General features: G+C 38.4%; 1 protein-coding gene across 2 annotated transcripts in view; it reads right to left on the bottom strand.

Moving 5' to 3' along the window:
* CRCP (CGRP receptor component) overlaps nt 1-19,701 on the bottom strand; it is a 42,756-nt gene that overhangs the window by 6,991 nt on the left and 16,064 nt on the right. For both annotated transcript variants that reach the window (XM_032774445.2, XM_032774444.2), the window contains one exon: nt 6,395-6,452. In XM_032774445.2, coding sequence (XP_032630336.1) covers nt 6,395-6,452 — 58 coding nt within the window. The remainder of the gene's footprint in view (nt 1-6,394; nt 6,453-19,701) is intronic.

Below are 19,701 nucleotides of genomic sequence, written 5' to 3'. Positions count from 1 at the left end.
CAAGTAATTAAAGAATCATCTGCAAACACTTGGAAGGTGGTAAGGTCATAGGAATAGCCAGCATGGATTTGTAAGAACAAAATCGTGTCAAACCAATCTGATTGCTTTCTTTGATAGGATAACGAGTCTTGTGATAAGGGAGAAGCGGTGGATGTGTATACCTAGACTTTAGTAAGCATTTGATACGGTCTCGCACGATATCCTATCAATAAACTAGGCAATACAATTAGATGGGGCTACTATAGGTGGTGCCTAACTGGCTGGATAACCGTACTCAGAGAGTGGTTATTAATGGCTCCAATCCTGCTGGAAGGGTATAACAAGTGGGGTTCCCAGGGTCCTGTTTTGGACCGGCTCTGTTCGAAGGCCAAAGTGGTCCCAGTGGTGGTAGGAGCACTCGGGGCTGTGACTCCTAAGCTGGGTGAGTGGCTCCAACAGATCCCAGGAACAACATCAGAGCTCTCTGTCCAGAAGAGTGCAGCGCTAGGAACAGCTAAGATACTGCGCAGAACCCTCAAACTCCCAGGCCTCTGGTAGAGGACCCAAGGTTGAGGAAGACACATACCACCCATAGGGGTGAGAGGGGAATTTTTTTTTAAATTTTTTATAGTATATTAATTCTCCTGTATACATCCAACAACCTATTATTACTTTAGAACACAACAAAGGGGGAATATAGTACAGGCAACGTGGCAGGGTGTAATTTGCATGGGCTGATAGCAAGTTTGGAGAAATATATGGCAGGAAGAAAACGACTGCATCTCTTAACTATTCACTTCCAGACTGTCATACTTCTGATTTTTTTTCCTTAAGTAAAATTTCCATAGAAATTATAAATGATATTTTGGGGGTCATTCATATCTGTTGACACAGTAAGCTAAATCCATAAAGGGATTTAGGCATCTAATTGCCATTTGAGGCACCTAAATCCAAAATTAAGATCCTCGAAACTTTTTTCAATTTACTTTTCCTTGCTAAAGCACCTGAAAAGACTTGAATTTAAACAACTGACCTGTCATCCTATTACTAACAGTGCTGGAGAGAGAGAGAGTGTAGTCTACCTGGCTGTGCACCATATTATAATGTTATATTATCAATTAGTAAGTATTATTGTACGGCCAGAGCCTATTGTGCTAGGCACTGCACAAACATACAACGAAGAGACAGACCTGTTGCCTCTTGGAGAATCAAAGCTAGTTAAGACTGAATGATTCACTTCTCAGTGCATTAACTGTCCAGAGCGTGGCTGCATTTGGTAAAGTGTAGAGTTTAATCCTGCTGCAAGTCCTCATGTGAACAGTCATGCTGACATTAATAGTTAGTAATACTTGAATAAGGAAATCTTGCAGGACCGGTTGATTCCAAACAGTGACTTAAGCATGCACCCTCATTCTTCTTTAGAAGTTCTTATGTATTGGAATGGGACCAACAGATAAAGTCTTCATGTTTGGGATGGGCTGAGTGCTTGCTAGTAAGATCCATGTTTCTGCAGAGATGGAGTATAACCAAAGAGCGCAAGGATCAAAAGAATAAACTAGAAAATTAGATTTCCTCCCCTCGCAAAAAGAAACAGCAAGTGTAACGACATGAAATGTTTTATGCCATTAGAAAACAGCAAAGTAACAACATAAAGGAGAAATGCAAAACATTAAGCATGAACGAGATACAGATAAAGAGACAAGTGGAAATGAGTCAAATAAAAACATCAAACCAGGGAAACAGAAGGAGATTCAGTGGCTCATTCTAAGTGCACCAGACTTGAGCACACACTTCTGATTTGCACACAGGCTCCTGATTTATAAGACAAAATGCTCCCTGATTACTGATTATAGTAGTCTCACACGGAAACACTAACCTCACAGAAAAAACAATATAGAAGGAAAAACACAGAAGGAGGGAAAGAAACAAACATTTTAAGTACTAACATTTATAACTAAAGTTTCACAAACAAAGGAACAAATACCAAATCACTTGTGGATTATAAAGCCGACCTGCTAACCTCTACTCTGCAACTGGCTAAAGTTGTAAAAGCAACAAACTCTAAGCAGAAGGGCATGCAAAACTTTAAGCTAGCAGAAAATAAAATACATTTTTTTTGTCAATGAATTATATATCGTGTATTTATTGGCAGGACCGCGCAATCCAAATGGAGATAGATCACCTCAGCAAATGATGCCATGTAGAGACTGTATGGCATAGTCAGCCAACATTTCAATTGGACTGGACATTTTTAATGTTTATAATGTTCTCCTTGTTTACACGATGTTTGGAGATACAGGTGGGCTTTAAAAAAGCCTCATGTGACTAGTGGAAAGCACCTGGCATAACAGTAACAGAAGGTACATGGTAAAAAACACTCTCCAATACAACCAGACAGGCAGGTGTCTCTCCCAAGGCTCAGAGCAAAGTGGAAGAAATGCAATAAATCATAGTGTCCATGCTACTGGTTCCAATAAATAATTCCAAAGATGCTGCTGCATTTCAGCACTCACCTTTTTGCTCCCCTAAATCATTGTAAAATTTCTCTGTAGCAGCTGCTGTAGCATACGAGTTGCATTTATATATATTTGCATTTGAATATGTTTCTTATTTCAGGAAAATGCAATTGGGTGGCTAACAAGATCAAATTTATTGCCATGCTGCAGTCAATCACACTTCCCATTTGACACAGACAAATACTTCTATTCAGTTATTATATTCCAATGTGATATGTTAATACTATGAGCAACAGTCATGAGGTTTTTTTCCTTCTACTCAGCAATGGTCACTATGATAGGTTCAATGCAGGAGTCAGGAGAAACGGTATTGTAAGTGAGCACTACTCTATAATATGATTGGAGTAAAGTATTTTCTGCTGAAAAAGGGCTGTTTCCTTAGGCATTTGGCCACAAATATATATTGCAAATACTGGAGAATAAACAATACAAAGAACTTTAAAACACCCTGCACTGGTGAACAATTTTTGATGTGTGAAGAGAACAATCTGTGGGTTGCACACTATTGTTTTTCTGTAGATAATAGTTTCAAGACCATATTAAACGCAAAAATCAATAACAAAAAAGAGAAAGGTGCATTTTGGTACTTCGCAGAGGTACAATCACAATATACTTTTGTTCCAATGCAGGAGACACTTTAAGCAAGGAAATACCTGCAGTTTCCTCAAATGTAGAATAATTCCAAGATGTTCAGCACAAACATACTAATAAGACAGACCATAAGAAAAAGAAATACAGTAAAAGACTGAATGGCTGGATTCATCTCCTTGTGTTAGGAAACTAGACGAGTATGCAAAATGCATTGTTGAGAACATTAAATGTTTAAATCTTCCAGCCTTTTGCATTTTCCAGAAGAATAGGTGTTGTTATTCTCTGGTCAACAATAAATGGAAATCTGCAAGTTTGGTTGCATGGAGTGGATCCCATGAGGCAGTGAACTCCCAGGTGTGGAAGTCTAGTTTTAAAATATGCAAAATTAACACCTACTGCTCCAATGAGAGACAGATGTGGAACAATCTGTTCTTTAAAGAGAAGCTCCTCAATCTTCTAACACATAGTTGTTAAGCGTTACATAAAGTTGGAAGCCATGTCATGGTTAAATCAACATCACTGTCTCTTTCTTTCTTCCTCTGTGTGAGTCACTGAGCCACGTACAACATATGTTTGAGATTAAAGCTAGAGGTCAAGAAAGCTGTACTGCATACAATGTTTTATCCAGTGGGAGAAGGATTAGAATTTCATGCTGCTTTTGTTGTTATCCTTTAAAACTGTCTCAGCACAGTCTGGAGAGGGCAACTATAAACAAAGTGGAATGATTTATGGATGAGGAGGAGAAACAAAAAAGACCTGAATTAAAACCAAAAAGATACCTCGCCACACAAAGATCCCTTTTAGATTAAGTATAGTTACCCTGGTTTATATTTTGTGCACTATTACAGGGCAGGAATTATACAGGAGAGAATAAAAAGACTTGAAGCCAAAAAAACCCCAAACAGTATTAAATACCCTTTTACATAAATTACTCAAAATAAATTGGGGAAATTACACACACACACACACACTTTTGGCGACATGGCTTGTTTTGTAATTAGTTCCAGAAGGTGCCTCTTTTTAAAATTGAATTAATTCACCTGCTTTTTGTGAAACTTATGGTTTAAAATGTTCAATATCAATTGCTTCAGATCTGTATCCAGGGATGAGTCAAAACTTTTAAGAAAAAAAAGTTCACAGCGCAGTCAAGATCATTTTAGAATTCATATTAATTTACTTGTATATTTTGCCTTTCAAATCCTCTACTCCAGCTAACAGACTTGCTTTCATGGAAACTTGTGTATAGACAATCCTTGTCCTTCTGAAATCAATGACAAACTCCCAGTGGCTTCTGTTTTTATGTATTAAATTCCTTATAAATACATGGAGGTTCTACTTGCTTGAGGATGCTGTAACACTAACTCTTGCCATTATATCAGTAAACAGCCATTTCATTACACAGATCCCAAAGGCAACCGTCACAAAAATGGCCCGTGACAGCCTAATATTTGTTACTCCACAAAAACTGACTAGTTTAAGAAAGGATCTATGTAGTTTAAGTTTTCTGCTGACTTAATTTGACACAATGCCATGTGTATATATGAGCAATCCACTCATCTTAGCCTAATGTGATGCTGGAGAAACTTGCACAGGTACATCAATAATTCACTGTCAGTTTTGGATACAGTTTGGGGATAAACTCAAGATTAATTGCCAACTGTAACATTATATAACAGGTTGCTTTGGGTTACTTAGAGAATGGTTACATACCAAAATTGGTCAATCCACATTTAACTTGTTCTATTGCTGCAACACCTCAGTTTTAATAGAGCAATTTTAACTTTTATATTGCTAAACCTTGAAAGAGTTAAGGTACAAATGATGTACCAGTGCAGTCACTTTACTCCAACTCAAGAGTCATATTTTGCTTACACCTGCCTCAAGGACCTGAAGCGGAACTAATAGCTAGATATTGGAGCATAAACAGATACACTCTATGTGATGTGGATAGGCAAGATAATTAGTGACTGAGGGAGCAGTCAAAGACAAAGGATGTCATGAAAGTTTACAGTAAGATGAGTATATTTTAAGAAGAGAAGATAGAATATGAACTATGCTGAAACCTAATGAATTATAAGTGCAATGCGGGAAGCTAACAGAAACAGAGAGAAATTCTAAAACATTTGAAGGCTCTACTACTTCACTTTTGAAAAGCTGCCCAACAAAACCAGTGAAGCCTTCATGCTCTTGTTTGCAGCTGCAAAAATGGAATTAACTCGTAGATAAACTTGATAATAGCAGTTAGAGTTGTGGCAACACCCATTTTTTTATGTTCTCTGTGCATATATATCTTCCCACTGTATTTTCCACTGCCTGTATCTGATGAAGTGGGTTTTAGCCCACAAAAGCTTATACCCAAATAAATTTGTTAGTCTCTAAGGTGCAACAAGGACTCCTCATTCTTTTTGCAGTTCCTAAGGTACCATATCAGCTGCTTTCATCACTGCTAGAAATTCTAGTTCTTGGCCGTCAAGGATTGAGAGAAATATAGGATGCAGTCCTACTAGCATCCACTTCTAACCCTTACCCTTCTGCAACAGAATACAATCCTGCTATTACACAGTCAAGTCTCAGGATAAGATTGTCAACAGATGTTCTCCATGCAAGACAGCCGCATTAGAGGAACAGCATTGTTATAATAATCTTCTTATATTAATACAGCATTTGTGTTCTTTACATGATGCTCTGGAGAACATTTAACCAATCTCTCCCTTTTTATCTGTAATATTCCTTCATCCAAAGGTTATGTTCCAGCAGACTGATAATGAATGACATCCAACTGAAAGCTTCCCAGTGTACAGTTCTCATGCTACACAGTCACTTCAAAAGCACAACAGCAGTCATTGCTAACTATCGTTCTCTCCCAAATTTTTGCCTTCCCTGTACCTTAGAAAAATAATGAAAAGGAATATACCACAGTAGTTTTCTAAATCAAAATTCATATTCCAAAGTATTTGACTTTATGAAGCAACGGAAAAAAACCCTAGGTAAATGTATTCCAAGGACATGAGATTATAGCTCCATTTAACAAGTCTGATGGCTATTTTCAATGTGAAACACTGACACACATGAGAGCGAAGAGTTGCCCCTGCTCTAGGTTCTGAGAGGAAGAGGGGCAAGTCTTATAGAGAGGTCTCATAGGGGAAGCAGAGAGGAAAGAAAACAAATAATCAGAAAACATGAAATAAAGATGGGTGCAGAAGTCTTATCAGTCAGTGACCCTGAGCAAAGGATTAATTCAATTGATTTTCAAGATTAAAGATGCATTAATATATGGATTTTAAGCAGTTAGGAGAACTGTAACTTACCAGCTGTATCTCAACTGCAGTCATTGGCCTGTGGTTAAGCAACTGTAGCTTTTCTGCTCTGTTGAAAAGAAAAAAAAAATTTTTTTATATAGGATTCTGAACAAATGAATGGTCAGATGCAAACACTTCCCTAATAACAGAATTATTTCCAGAGGTCATTTTCACTAGAGTTGATGCAAGGTCTCTGACCTTGATTGTCATGATAATTCTGTAGATATCTTTGGCTATCTACCCAAACTGGTATTTAGCAGACCAAGGTGGCAAAGCAGTTTCCATTACAATCCCTTGTTTCCACACATGCATAACTAACTGAAGCATTCGTCTTTCGAGCTGGAATTTTCCATGCTTTGTCTCTGCCTCAAATAATTATTTATTAATAATACTTTGCACTCCTATAGCACCTTCCACCTGAGGATTTTAAAACACTTTACAAACATCAGTGAAATTAAGCCTCAACATGCATGAGAGGTAGGAAAGCACCACCAAGACACTGAACTTTATGATGAGTGGCTACTCAAAACCAAATTTCATCAGATATAGGATCCTTCCAAGCCCAAGGGATCAGCCACTTAGCCAGGTCAATATATAAATCAGATCTTACCAATAATCAACACTGATGCCAATCCTTTAGTAGCTAAAAACTAAAAAGTTTAATAATCTAAAAGAAGAGAGTTATTGAATAGTTAATAGATCATTTACATACAAGTGACTTTCAGTGTTCACAGATCAGGATCACAGCAGTGATGGAATGAACTGCTAGCTTGTAAAAGTCTCTCTAGACTCGCACAAATAGGTTGGGAGTCATCAGTCCTTGTTTAGAGCTTTAGGAAATGAAGACAAAAAGGAGATGCTTCAGGTGTCTTTTTATAGCCTCTGCCATGTGCTTGTGGAAAGTGACTGGCCAAAAATGGAGTCCAGGGTCACAGATCTTTACATAGCTGGCTGGATCACCAGGATTGGCCATTGGCCCCTCGGTGTCTGAAGCATCCTCTGGGACAGATATCTGGGCGGGATACATTTCTTCTATGGCCCACTGTTAGAGTGAAGTGTCCTTAATGGGCCATCAACATTCAGGAACAAACACATTTGAGATACAAATACATAGCCAATATTCATAACTTTAGATACAAAGATGATACAGGGATTTAATTATAATAATCGTATTATATAGATAGTATCTTTTCCACTGACACCTTACATGATATACTTTGTAGAAGAGTTGTTGCAATTGTATAACAGTGGTAGCAGCAATGATACAAAAGGGTCATTTTCAATCAAAAAGCATCACAAGCATTCTCCTTCTAAACCTTTCAGAAAACTGAAAGGTAAAAAGGCTATGTGACTTATTCAAGAGCACACATGAAGTCCATGACAGAAACAGAAAGAATTCATGTATTCGGACTCCCAGGAAAATCTAGGTATTCTGACCACAAGTTCAGGATTCCTTCTGTGTTGTGTTAAATTTATTTTGTTTTGATTTTAAGTATATATTTAGCGTTATAGTTACATTTTAAATTATTCAATTTCCATCCTTCTCTACATACAAGGAAAAAAAATAAAATTAATGAAACAATATTTAAGCACACACAAATCAAATAGAGGGTTAAATTCTGCCTCTATTGAAGTTAATGCCAAACTCCAGCTGACTTCAGTAGACAAGTATTGGGGGTAGCCATGTTAGCCTGTATCCACAAAAACAACAAGGAGTCTGGTGTCATTATATAATGCCTGCATCTGTAATTTTCACTCCATGCATCTGAAGAAGTGGAGTTTTTTACCCACGAAAGCTTATGCCCAAATAAATCTGTCAAGTCTTTAAGGTGCCATCGGACTCCTTGTTGACTTCAATAGAGCATACACCCATAAAGCTAACTATACCTTGGATTCACTCTGCATAATAATTCTACTCATTAATTTAAAATTAAATACAATACAAATACAAATTTAAAAAAAAATTAGAATTGTTTTTCCCTTTAAGAGCTTTATTACTAAAGTGGAAAGAATGGAAGAAAACATATTTCAGTATTTATTTTACATCCTAGTGAAATATATATCCTCCCCAACAGCTAAGCCCCAAGGTGCTGTCATATGCCAGTATGTTTATCTCACTGCTCTCAAAAGCTACATTTTAACATTCTGGTCCTATTGACTAGGTCATGATATCAAAGCAGCAGTGATCTCAGCTGGCCTTAATGATTTAGGGCGGACTCACACAGCTATATCACACTGATAGAGATAGAACTGGTATGACTTGTGAGGCAATCTGGAGCAGTAATAAACACAGCTTATAATAAAAAGTCAGTAATTTGTAATTTAGTAAGTTTAGATACAATGAAAAAGGGAGTTAAAATACAATTTTACCCTCCCCCTTCTGAATAAAAGTATTTGTTCAAGAACTATTTTAAAATTAGAGGAATCGCCTTTCTTTATTGCAATCTGTATTTGCCCAATATTTCTTTATTGTTATTATTATTAATTAGTAAATTAGAATAAAAAAATAATCCATTAATATTTATGGTTTTACTAGTTTGTCATCTAGTAGTAAGCTCCCATTTTAAAAGGACTAAAGTTTCTTTCCAAGTTATTTAATAGAATTCCAAAGAATATTTAAATGTATATTTATAGCAACTCCAAATAGCTTCTCATCAGTTTCTCAGATCTGGAGGAGGTTTCAAGAAAGAGGAAACCTCACATTCTTCAAGAGGAAAAAGATGCCAAAATTCACAGAACTGTGCTCAGATGTCTGGGCCCTTCCAACCAGCTGGTCATTATCTGCATGCCTAAGCCCTCCAGATACTAGGGATGTAAAATATTAAATGATTAAATGGTTGACCAATAAGTATTAGTCCTACCGTGAACCCTCCTTTGTTCACCCACCTCCTTCGGGGTGATGATCAGCTGGTAGAAGTCCTTGCTGGATGCTGGGACAGAGATGCCATTTTTGGGACACTGGAAAGAGGTGATTATGGGAATCAGGAAGGGGTGGGCATCATAAGACGTCACTGGGAGGCTATCCCCCTCTTAAAGGGGCTGGGTCCATATAAACGCTCTAACCCAATGGGGTCTTCAGCCCAGTGACAAAGAGGGTCCTGTACACCCCTTTGTTGGTAAAAACAGTCCCTCCAGCCCCGGTGACCTGAGGGGTGACCCCGTGGAAGGATACCACTCACTAGGCCAAGAAACGCCTGGCAGTGCAGGGAAGCAGGACGAGCAAAGGGGGTTTCGCGGGGGAGGGTGTCACCAGCCAGGCAGGGGGAGCACGTTTAGGCAATGGGGGGCGGGCAGAGGCTGCAGGCTCCACCGGGGAGTAAAGTAGTCCCTGGCCTCTGCCTGTGCCATTGGACAGCGCGCTAGTCGGTGCTGTGGTTTCAGCTGATAATTGAAGGGAAGGAAGGTAAGCTGCTGCTGGGGTGGCACGGAGCGTCTGCAGAGGCCACATCAGGACAAATTAAGCACCTGGGACTTCTTTCCCTTTTCTTGGGTATTGACGAGGCCAGCGGGTGCTAGGACCCCTCAACTGCCTCAGGGTCTCCTGGCTAGACCTGTTGTGTCACCCCCAGTATGAGTTCAGCTGCCCTTCCCCGTCTTTCCTGGGCAGAGAGGGAGGGGAGATGCACCATCCTAGGCATTGCGAGGCCTGAATCAGTTAACCAGTTAACTGATTAACCAATATAGTTTTAATAGTTTAAACGGGCACTTTTTTAAATGATATTTACATCCCTACCAGATACCATTTCAGTTTTAAATGGTCCTCAGACACAGTACCAGATTTCCAAGGCTGACAAACACCTTACCATATTTAAGACACTTCAATGCCTTATCACTTATGTATGTGCCCTAGTAACCATTCAACAGTCAAGGCATTTACACGAGACAACAGTGACAAGTGATGTGCTGCTCTGGTTTGTGTGCGTGTACGAAAGAGTGAATTTAATACTCAAGAAAGGAGCTTGAATGACAGCCATGGAAACTGAAGCTCTCTGTTTATCCATAGAACATACACAGTATAAGCAGCAGTAGTACAAACATTTCCAGGCTGCTCCACCAATATTTATGTCTCTACTCTGACCTGAAGGAAAAATCCCACATTACCAAAGACAGGATGACCTGACAGGTCTTTACCATCTCTGATGTCCATGATTCTATGAACAGAGTATTCCTATGAGAGAGAACACGGCTCATTCAAATCTGAACCACGCTGGTGAGGCTGAAACAATGGTGATAATTATGTGTGGTGATTTTTGTGATGCGGATGCATACCCATTAAGAACTCAGACTACTTTATTTCACAGGAGCCTCCAAAGAGATTCATTTCAAATCTGGCCAAAAACAGGTTCTAAAGGAGAAAGACTCTATCTTATCTTACCTAACTCCCCAAGCCATTCAGTTACCATTTTTATAAAAGCATTGGAAACTGTTCTAAAATAAGTCTCAACTTTAATACATTCACAATACAGTTTTTAATAATAATACGCCTGTGAAATACTTTATATTTAACTATACAAAAAACTCTACATTTGAATTCAGCACTTGCCATGACAGCATGGTCATGGATGCGTCCCTTAAAGTACAACTACCAAGATTTGTTCTTCAGAGGAAAGGTACATATTTACTAAAAGAAACTGAGTTTTCAAAGTGTTTTTAGAAATGCCTGCTATTGTTTCACTACCTATACAGTGGTGGTGCATATCTTATAATGTTTTACAAAACAGGTAAGAATCATAATCCCCATATTACAGATGGGAAAATTGAGGCACAGAATGACTAATTGGCAAGAGTTCTTTTGTATGCTTCGTGTCTGAAGATTTGAAAAAAAAACAAAGATACCATCTCCCTTGAAATACAGATCAGTTAGTGTCCCTAGCCAGTCGAAAAGGCCTGCCCTTCGTTGGCAGTGTCTACACGGGGGTGAAGAAGAGAAAGCTCCTTGCTCCATGTCCTCCCATGCAGGGTTTGCCACAATCTAACCCAATGTATCTAACCTAGTTTGTCCACTGCAGCAACTACATACTCTCTCTTCTGTCAGAATAATTGTTCAGAGTTTTTTCTTCCCATCAATAATCCTTTTTGCAGCACAGCATTTAACCTCTTTAATTCTGAAGTAGGATTGACTGTGCAAGAAGAAAATGATGGTTTACAAAAGACATGCAGGAGTCAGTATTAGACTCATTTCCTGTACACATTAGCTTTGCTTTGGTTTTGGAGAGTCAAGGATAAGAGTCCAATATGCTTCTAGTCTCTGGGAACTCTGAATATACCTCCATTGTTTTTCCATATTAGCCATTTATGAAGATTTCTCTATCAATAATCCCAAGCTTGTTTACAACAATACAGTGTCTGTTAAGAGTGTAGCTGGATTGGAACTGAGCTGAGGTCATATTGCAGGCTGCTTTCTGTCTAAAAGAAAGTATTTATTACTGTTTGAGTTCATTGCTATTCTGTGCAGCTGAAGACACAGACATGTTAGAAAGAATGCTGATTAAAGATACCAGCATAAAATGTTCTAATGCTACAATTAAATAGGAAAAACAATCACAGAAGGAAAAAACCTACACTCGTAAAATAATATTATAAAAAAGGCAAAACAAAAAAACGCAAACCACCCTACCCCATATAAAAAAAGATGTCCTGGCTTGCTTGGGGAAAGGGTGCTAATCAGTGTCTTCAACTGGCACTGGATTAGGCCATGGTTCACCTGAGTAATCACATAAGACGAATTTTTCCTAGAGCTTGGAAGCAGTATGGATGGTACAGTGGTTTGAGCACAGGACTGAGAGATGGGCAATACCAAGTTATAATCCTTGCTTTCAGTTTGGCTTGCTATGTGACTTTGGCAAGCCACAACTTCTCTGTGCCTTGGTTTCCAGAGCTGTAAAATGGGGATAACAATGGCCTCCCTCACAGAAGGGTTTTAGAGATTCATATTTGTAAAGCACTTTGAGAAAGAAATGCTCTATGTACCAGTTAAAATAACATTAAATGACAACAGTCTAACTGCAAGTTCCTCACACTACATACACAGACTATGTTTAGACCTGACCCTTTGTAGCTGCCCCTGCCCCCGCCATTGCTGCAAGATGCATGTTACTCAGTCCATCCAGGTGACCCCAATCACCTCTATCAAGAAAAAAATCCTTGACTAAATAAAGGGAAAAAACTGTTCCTTCCTAAACAATGGCTCTTGTTCTTGTTTTTCAGGCTGGAAGGAGCAGATGTCCTTGGATTTTGACCCTCACTGCACTCAACTTTAAAACAAGTTTGAAAAATGTGTTTAAAACAAATGTCTAGCTAGAACCAATTCTAACAAAATACTGGCTAGCCATAGGGTTGTAGGTTAGAACGTTTAAATATATGTATTATTTGTAACATGATCTGGTCGCATGCATATTGGTCAATCCAGTTGAGTTTGGAGCTGGTTTAGAATGATGAACCCATGTTTCAACATGGTTTCTTAACTCGGTTTGAGCCCCAGTTTGGTCAGATGCCTGCCTTGAGGTGGGAGAGCTAGTTGCCACTGCCATTTAAAGCATCTTTTAGCTTTTGAACAAGTTTTATTCTAGAAAGTAAAGTTATAATAAAAGGGGCAAGGAACTTAATACGGAAAAAATAACAGCTGGGATCAGGTGAGTAAGCAAGATGTCAAGGTTTCCATTGCAAATATATATTACTGAAAAATATCCAGGTTTCATAATCTAATTTATAGCATCTAGCCAAAAAAAAGTCACTAACCAAGTTGTAGCCTGCACTGAACAGAATGGAGTGACGATATATTTTATGAAAACTAAACAAAATGGCGAATCAAAATATTACCAGAAAGCAGCAGCTGTTTTGGAAAACCATTTTTGCTCTGCAAGTAAAATCTCTAATCAAGAGGAAAATTGGATTTTGACAAACCATCCTTAGCATGTTGGTTTTCCAACTAACAATCATATAGGTAACATTTAGAATTATTTATTCCCCCAAACAATGCCGAGCAATAGGTTCCATTTCCTCGTATCTGACAGGAAATAATAACGATATTTAAAAAATACAGCTGTTTGAAGAAAATTCTGTGAAAAACAAAAATCCCTCATCACTTCCTCCCAGAGGTACCATAATTCATTATGGAAAAGAAAAACCTGGTAGGGTTTTTCTCACTTTTTACTAAATAATTATTACTACAGAGAACATAATCATAATAGTTGGTTTGTTTTTTCCCAATTATGCCTTGAATATTGGTCACATAACCAAAGCTATGTCATCCCAAATATTAAAGATGTTATAATTTCCGTCTTCTTTTCTAGATTCTTCTAGAACAATTTTAAAAGACACGGATCTCCAGTTAACAATACCGTGTTATTGGCAGAACAGGCAACAATAAAAACAACTATAGACAAACGTACATCATAACTAGAACCATCTAATGTGATCATTAAGCAGAAATGTTCTTTGAGACAAGGAATATAGGTTCCAAGAGTGTAATGCAAGGTCATCTCTCAAAGGGTGTTTTGACTTAAATATCATCAACAGAAAACATAACAACCTATAATGTAGTTTTTTAGAAGGCTTATCAGCAACACAATATAATCTCAATGAGAAATGCTTCAACGAAAGATGAAATCGTCAGACTGTTCTCAGTTTCCAAAATTTATGTGCAGAAAAATGAGCGGATAATTTACAAAAAGAAAGCAGCAAGTCACTAAAATGTTGTATCTTGGCAATTTCGCTGAGCTTTTGATCACAGTGCTCCCTTGCAGAAAAATGATTAAGTGCATCAAAAAAGCATTAGCAGCAGGGTACAAAAATCAAAAAGCAACATGAACCGTTGGTATGTTTTTTTTAATCCTAAAATGCCTGAACAGGTCCTAGCAGGTTATAAACTGAAAATACTAATTTATAGTGAAAAAAATTAGAAGTCTCAGGCATGAGTTTTAATGTCTTTCAAACAATGGGTATTTAAGATTGCAAACAATGCATTTGAAAAAAAATATACAGGGCTTCAACTGGAGAAACAAAGGAAACTATGAAAGTTACCAAGGGAGCTATTTGAATACTGGTAACTAGCCATCTATTTACTGATTGACCTAAATACTGTTCTGACCATCAGAATTGTAGGTTATCTTCTGCTGGTAAATCATTTCGAGATAATGGTTGGATTGATCATAAAACTAGGCTGTGTGAGTATGTTGATACTAGTATGAATATTTATTCCCATGGTTATTTTTCATTCAGCAACCTACAACAAGAACATGTCTTATATTTGTTTAGGAAATATCTAGAGGCAGGGATTTGTTAACAAATAATCAGCATGCACTCAGTGGAATAAATATAGCTGCATCTATTGCCTGGGAGATCCACGTTAGCAGTTCCCTCTCCTGTTTGCACAGATGTACTCTAAGGGTATGTCTACACTACAGCTGCTTCTGCAGCTCAGCTACAACACTGCAGCTGTGCTGCTGGAGTGTAAACACTTCCTACATTGACAGAAGGAGTTTTTCCATTGATGTAGGTAATCTACTTCTTTGAGAGGAGGTAACTAGGTCTGCATATGCACCAGAAGTTAGGTTGACCTAACTATAGTGCTCAGGGGGCAAAATTTTTCACAGTCTGAGTGACAAAGATGGGTGGAGCTAAGATTTAGGTGTAGACCAGCCTAAGTGTGGGCTGTAAGAACACCACGCGGGGATGTAAACATGGAAGCTCCTCTTTCCTCTGTATAAACAGCAAGCCCTGGACCTCCCTTTCACCAAAGGAGAACTCTCCTCTTCTCTTGCATGCTGCTGGAGGGGAAGGGGAGACAGAAAAAAATTCATGTATGCAATGGCGGAACAAGAAGCCATGTCCTATGACACTAGCAACAGGTAGGCTACCCCCTACTCACTACATATGCCGGGATTGAACAGCCACTGTGCTGTATTACAGCAAAGAGCTCAGAAACTGATTTGCTCCCATCTAAGCCAATGTCAAAAAACTCTCACAGATGTCAATCACATAGGATCATGCCCTACAAGTGTAGGTAGGGTTCCTTGCTAGCATATAAACATACGCACACATGCACAACCACATTATAAACTCCACCAAAAATAATCTTCACAAGAGGCCAGTGTTGCCAGTCTCAGTATGAACCCACAATTAATGCTGCCTTTGCACAAACATGAATACATAGCAAAGAATTTAGGGTCTGAGTTGACCTTATGGTTAGTTATACCGGAAAAACGCCAGGAACTCTGGAATTCAAGCCAACCCATCTTTAACTTGCTATAGCATACCTAGTTTAGGCAGCACATGCCCTAACTAAGATATCTAATTAACAGCACACTGTTGCAATGCCTCTGCAGATTTAAGAAGTATTGTGGATGCTACAATAACAAATAATTAAGTATTATGGTGAAAATTAAGGTGGGAGCACCAACTTTGATTAGCAACCCAAATAAATTTTGTACATTTACTCTTTTAACCATGTCCTTGTAATCAAACGTTAACATTAATATAGATATTTTAAGTAGTGAGACTCTCTAGGTTGTCCTTTTCAAGTTCTATACATTCTCATGGGATAAAAATCTAGTACAAGTGCTGTACAGCAGGTCTGAGTTCTGGTAGTCTCCTCTTGCAACAAAGATGGAAATCTGCACAAGTGGGAAGAATAGCCTATCAGTGCCAAGATCCACCATTTAGAGATAAAAATCATAATTTCCTCCTTCTGCATGGAAGCAGATCTATACTTAAGGAACACAATTTTTCTAGCTGCTAGAAGAAACTCATATTGTGGCATATGCTACCACTACTTTATATTTTATCACATGCTTCAAACACATAGGGTTAAATCCGATCATCCTAATTCAGCCAAGACTCCCCACTAGGCCTCTGGCTGGAATCAAGATTACAGGAATTGCTCTGTAGATAATACGCCCAATTATGATTGCACTGAAGCGTGGGAAGTACAATGGATATTTTTCAGGAAGCTAGAAAACTATGCTGTTATTTAAGTGGTACCATTTTGTCTTCCAAGAAATGTTTTCATTCTGAAAACTCTGGAGGAGACAGCAGTGACAAAACATGCAGCCCACCCTTAAATATTTTAAGGGCTTTGCTTTGTTGTAATTTTTGTCAGTGACAATGGAACAGTAAAATCAGGATGAAATACATTTTAAAGTGCTACTGATCTTCAGATCCAAATTTCTTTGGATTCGTCGGTTTAAAAACTGAAAGGACAATGTCTGGGTCCTAACTGTAATATACTTTCAAATATTTAGATCCACCTGATATCCATAAATTGATTCTCCCAAAATAAAAATTACATAATACGGGCAAGAAAAAGTGAGAGACTAGTCAATTTCAATTTAAACTCAATTACAAACCATAAGACTGATACCTGCTCTTTTAAATGAAGTGGTATTAACAACCACATAGAAAAATATCAGATCCTTCTACAGAGGACTAGGCCTGGAAAATTAATCTAGAGTGACGCACAGTATCTTCCCCTTGTTGCCTAATTGCAGGGTATTAATAATATTGTTTATTTTAATAAAGGTTATAGGCTCGCCAACTGATCTGATCAGAACTTAATAAGGTTCTTGTCCCAGGATCAGGCTACACAGGGACCCTCAAGATGTATGACAAGGTCATTCGTGTTGGGAACAAAATACAATAAAAGACTACTTTTATTGACATAAATGTAATAGTAATCAAATGGAAAAGTAATCAATCAGAATTAAAACAGAAATAATACTGTTCTGTCTTAGAGGTACACGTGGTATCATTTACTATAAAACTTCCTAGGTTAACATACTCACTCCCTTCCTTGGTAACCTGGTAGTAAGAAGCAAAGGACTAGCTTCGACTGGGGCATGTCCAAAAGAGTCTGATGGTCCAGGTTCCTCAATTCTCAGGTGGAAGATGAAAAACTTAGGAGAAGCTAGAAAGCTCTAGAAAGACCCAAGAAAAACTAACCTGAAACCTAACTAAACATGGTGCTTTGCCCCTTTTATAGCACCTGAGCACTATGCATCCACCTTCTATGTCCAAATTTAATTTCCTCACCCACATGCTATAGGGTACGCTTACTCTATAGGCTGGCATATTCATACGTATTAATGTCAGTTAGCTCATGCTCACGTGTGTTACTTCTGGCCTGAACCGGTGATGGTTATTTCCATGTTCTTTGTGGTGTACCCATTAAGTGTACAGAGGGTAATCGGTAGGCCACTTATCTATGTCAGAGGTCACAAAACACATGTATGCTAATTTGCTTTAGCTCATCATCTATGCTAAAGGTCACAAACATATGTATGCTAACCTGCTTCAGCTCATAATGGATGTGGCCTGCAGGTTCCTTGAGTTACTTCCAAAATACTCTAATACAAAGCTATAAATCTATTATAATAAACAACAAACCCACAAGAAAGGAAATAACACAGCAAGCAAGCAGGCTAGACCTTATATTTGCAAATACAACACTGCTGGATTTGCTAACGAATTAATTAAAGCAGAAGACCTCAACTAGGTAGTTATATAATTTACTGGGATGTTAGCTTATAGCTTTTTTACTTTTAAATTCTCTGTTCCAAGACTTGAATTTCATCCACATGCTGCTGAGGCCCAAGTACGGCTACATCTCTTGTCAGACAGTATCAGTGAGTTAGGTGATTGCATGGCTTTGAAACTGCCCGTTAGCAAGCCAATTGGTTGAAAGCACTAAAAACTAGAGGTCTTTAATTGTTTTTGTATATTTTACTGCTTTGTTCTCTCTTTAAAAGGACTGAAAAATAAATTCACATGGGCCACTAAACGCCCAAGAAGTGTGTTCTGGAAAATGCATGAACATAACTGAACACAGCAGTAATAATGAGAAATTTAGATCAGACCAGACCACTGGTCCCGCAAAGCCATTCTGAGGAATAAGAAAAGACTTGTGGCAGTTATTTTAATGAGCTCTAACATGCAAGTGTGGCCAACGCCCGAGCTAACAAACCCATCTATAATTCTGCTATGTAACAGCTCCCCCTAGTGTTCAATAGGTGCATAAAATGGAAAAAGGGTTTCTCATTCTCACAGTTCTACTGAGTTGCATACCTTAGTTCTTCCCGTGCCACTGACACATCTGACTGTACAGTTCCTCCACGGACTAAGTCACTTGCCAGTTACGGTACCTTTTCCCCGGTGATCCCAGCACATCCAAGATCCTCCTGTCACAGTTCTTCTTTGTCCTTTCTCACTTTCTCTTTCCTCCCTCAAATACCCAGCTGAATGTTTTGCTTCGTCTGTCTCGCCCATCTTCCATATGATGTATCTCTCCCAACCATCTGAGCCTTCTTGCTTTGATGAGATTTTCCAACATGTCCTGCTCTGTCAGCTCCCTTCCTCTCACATTTGTTATTTTATTATTCTATTGTCTCTTCTACAGCCATCTGTGACAGGAAGCCTCCGATCTCTGTCATTGGCCAAGTCTCTGCTCCATACAGTAGCGTGCTCGGTACAATCACATGGTAGCACCTTGTCTTTAGTTTGATGGAGAGACCTCTGTTTGACCAGATGTTGTTCATCCTTTCAAAACATGGTGTTTGCTTTTCCTCATCTTGTATAAATATGTTTATCAAAGACACCTTCAAACATCATCACACTGCCCAGACAGCAGAATTCTTTTTACCTGTTTAATTTCTTTTCCATCCACATACACTTTTGCATCTATTGTCCAGTTTCTTACCTTCATAAACTTGATTTTCTCCACATTTTCAATCTCATTTTTGTTGCTTCCTATTCTACCTCTGACGTAAGAGCAATTATTCTTGTTCCATATGATACTTAGTAAAGCAATATCACCAGCAAAGTCAAGATCATTTAACTCATCTCCGCTAACTCATTTTACACCATCCACAATGCATTGTGTTGTCTGTTTCATCACCCAATTTATTGCTAATGCAATGAGGACTGGTGGTAACTCACACCCTCATCTAACTCTAGTCACAATATCAAACTACTGATCTTGTATTTCAGCACAGGGAGAAATGTACAGTATATAATTCAGTGACACTTGCTGCCTACACAAGAAAATGACTGTCATAGGGATTTCAGGAAAAACTCTCTCACTTCAGTGTCAGCTCTTTATAGTAAAGACTCTTCTCATACACACTCTTTCTTCAGGTATCAGAGGGGTAGCTGTGTTAGTCTGGATCTGAAGAAGCAGCAAAGAGTCCTATGGCACCTTATAGACTAACAGACGTTTTGGAGCATGAGCTTTCATGGGTGAATACCCACTTCGTCGGATGCATGTAGTGGAAATTTCCAGGGGCAGGTATATATATGCAAGCAAGAAGCAAGCTAGAGATAAC

The sequence above is a fragment of the Chelonoidis abingdonii genome, chromosome 20 (assembly GCF_003597395.2).
Source record: "Chelonoidis abingdonii isolate Lonesome George chromosome 20, CheloAbing_2.0, whole genome shotgun sequence".
In the NCBI taxonomy this organism is placed as follows: domain Eukaryota; kingdom Metazoa; phylum Chordata; order Testudines; family Testudinidae; genus Chelonoidis; species Chelonoidis abingdonii.
Note: the sequence above shows the minus strand (reverse complement) of the source record. Positions and strands in the feature narration are given on the sequence as shown.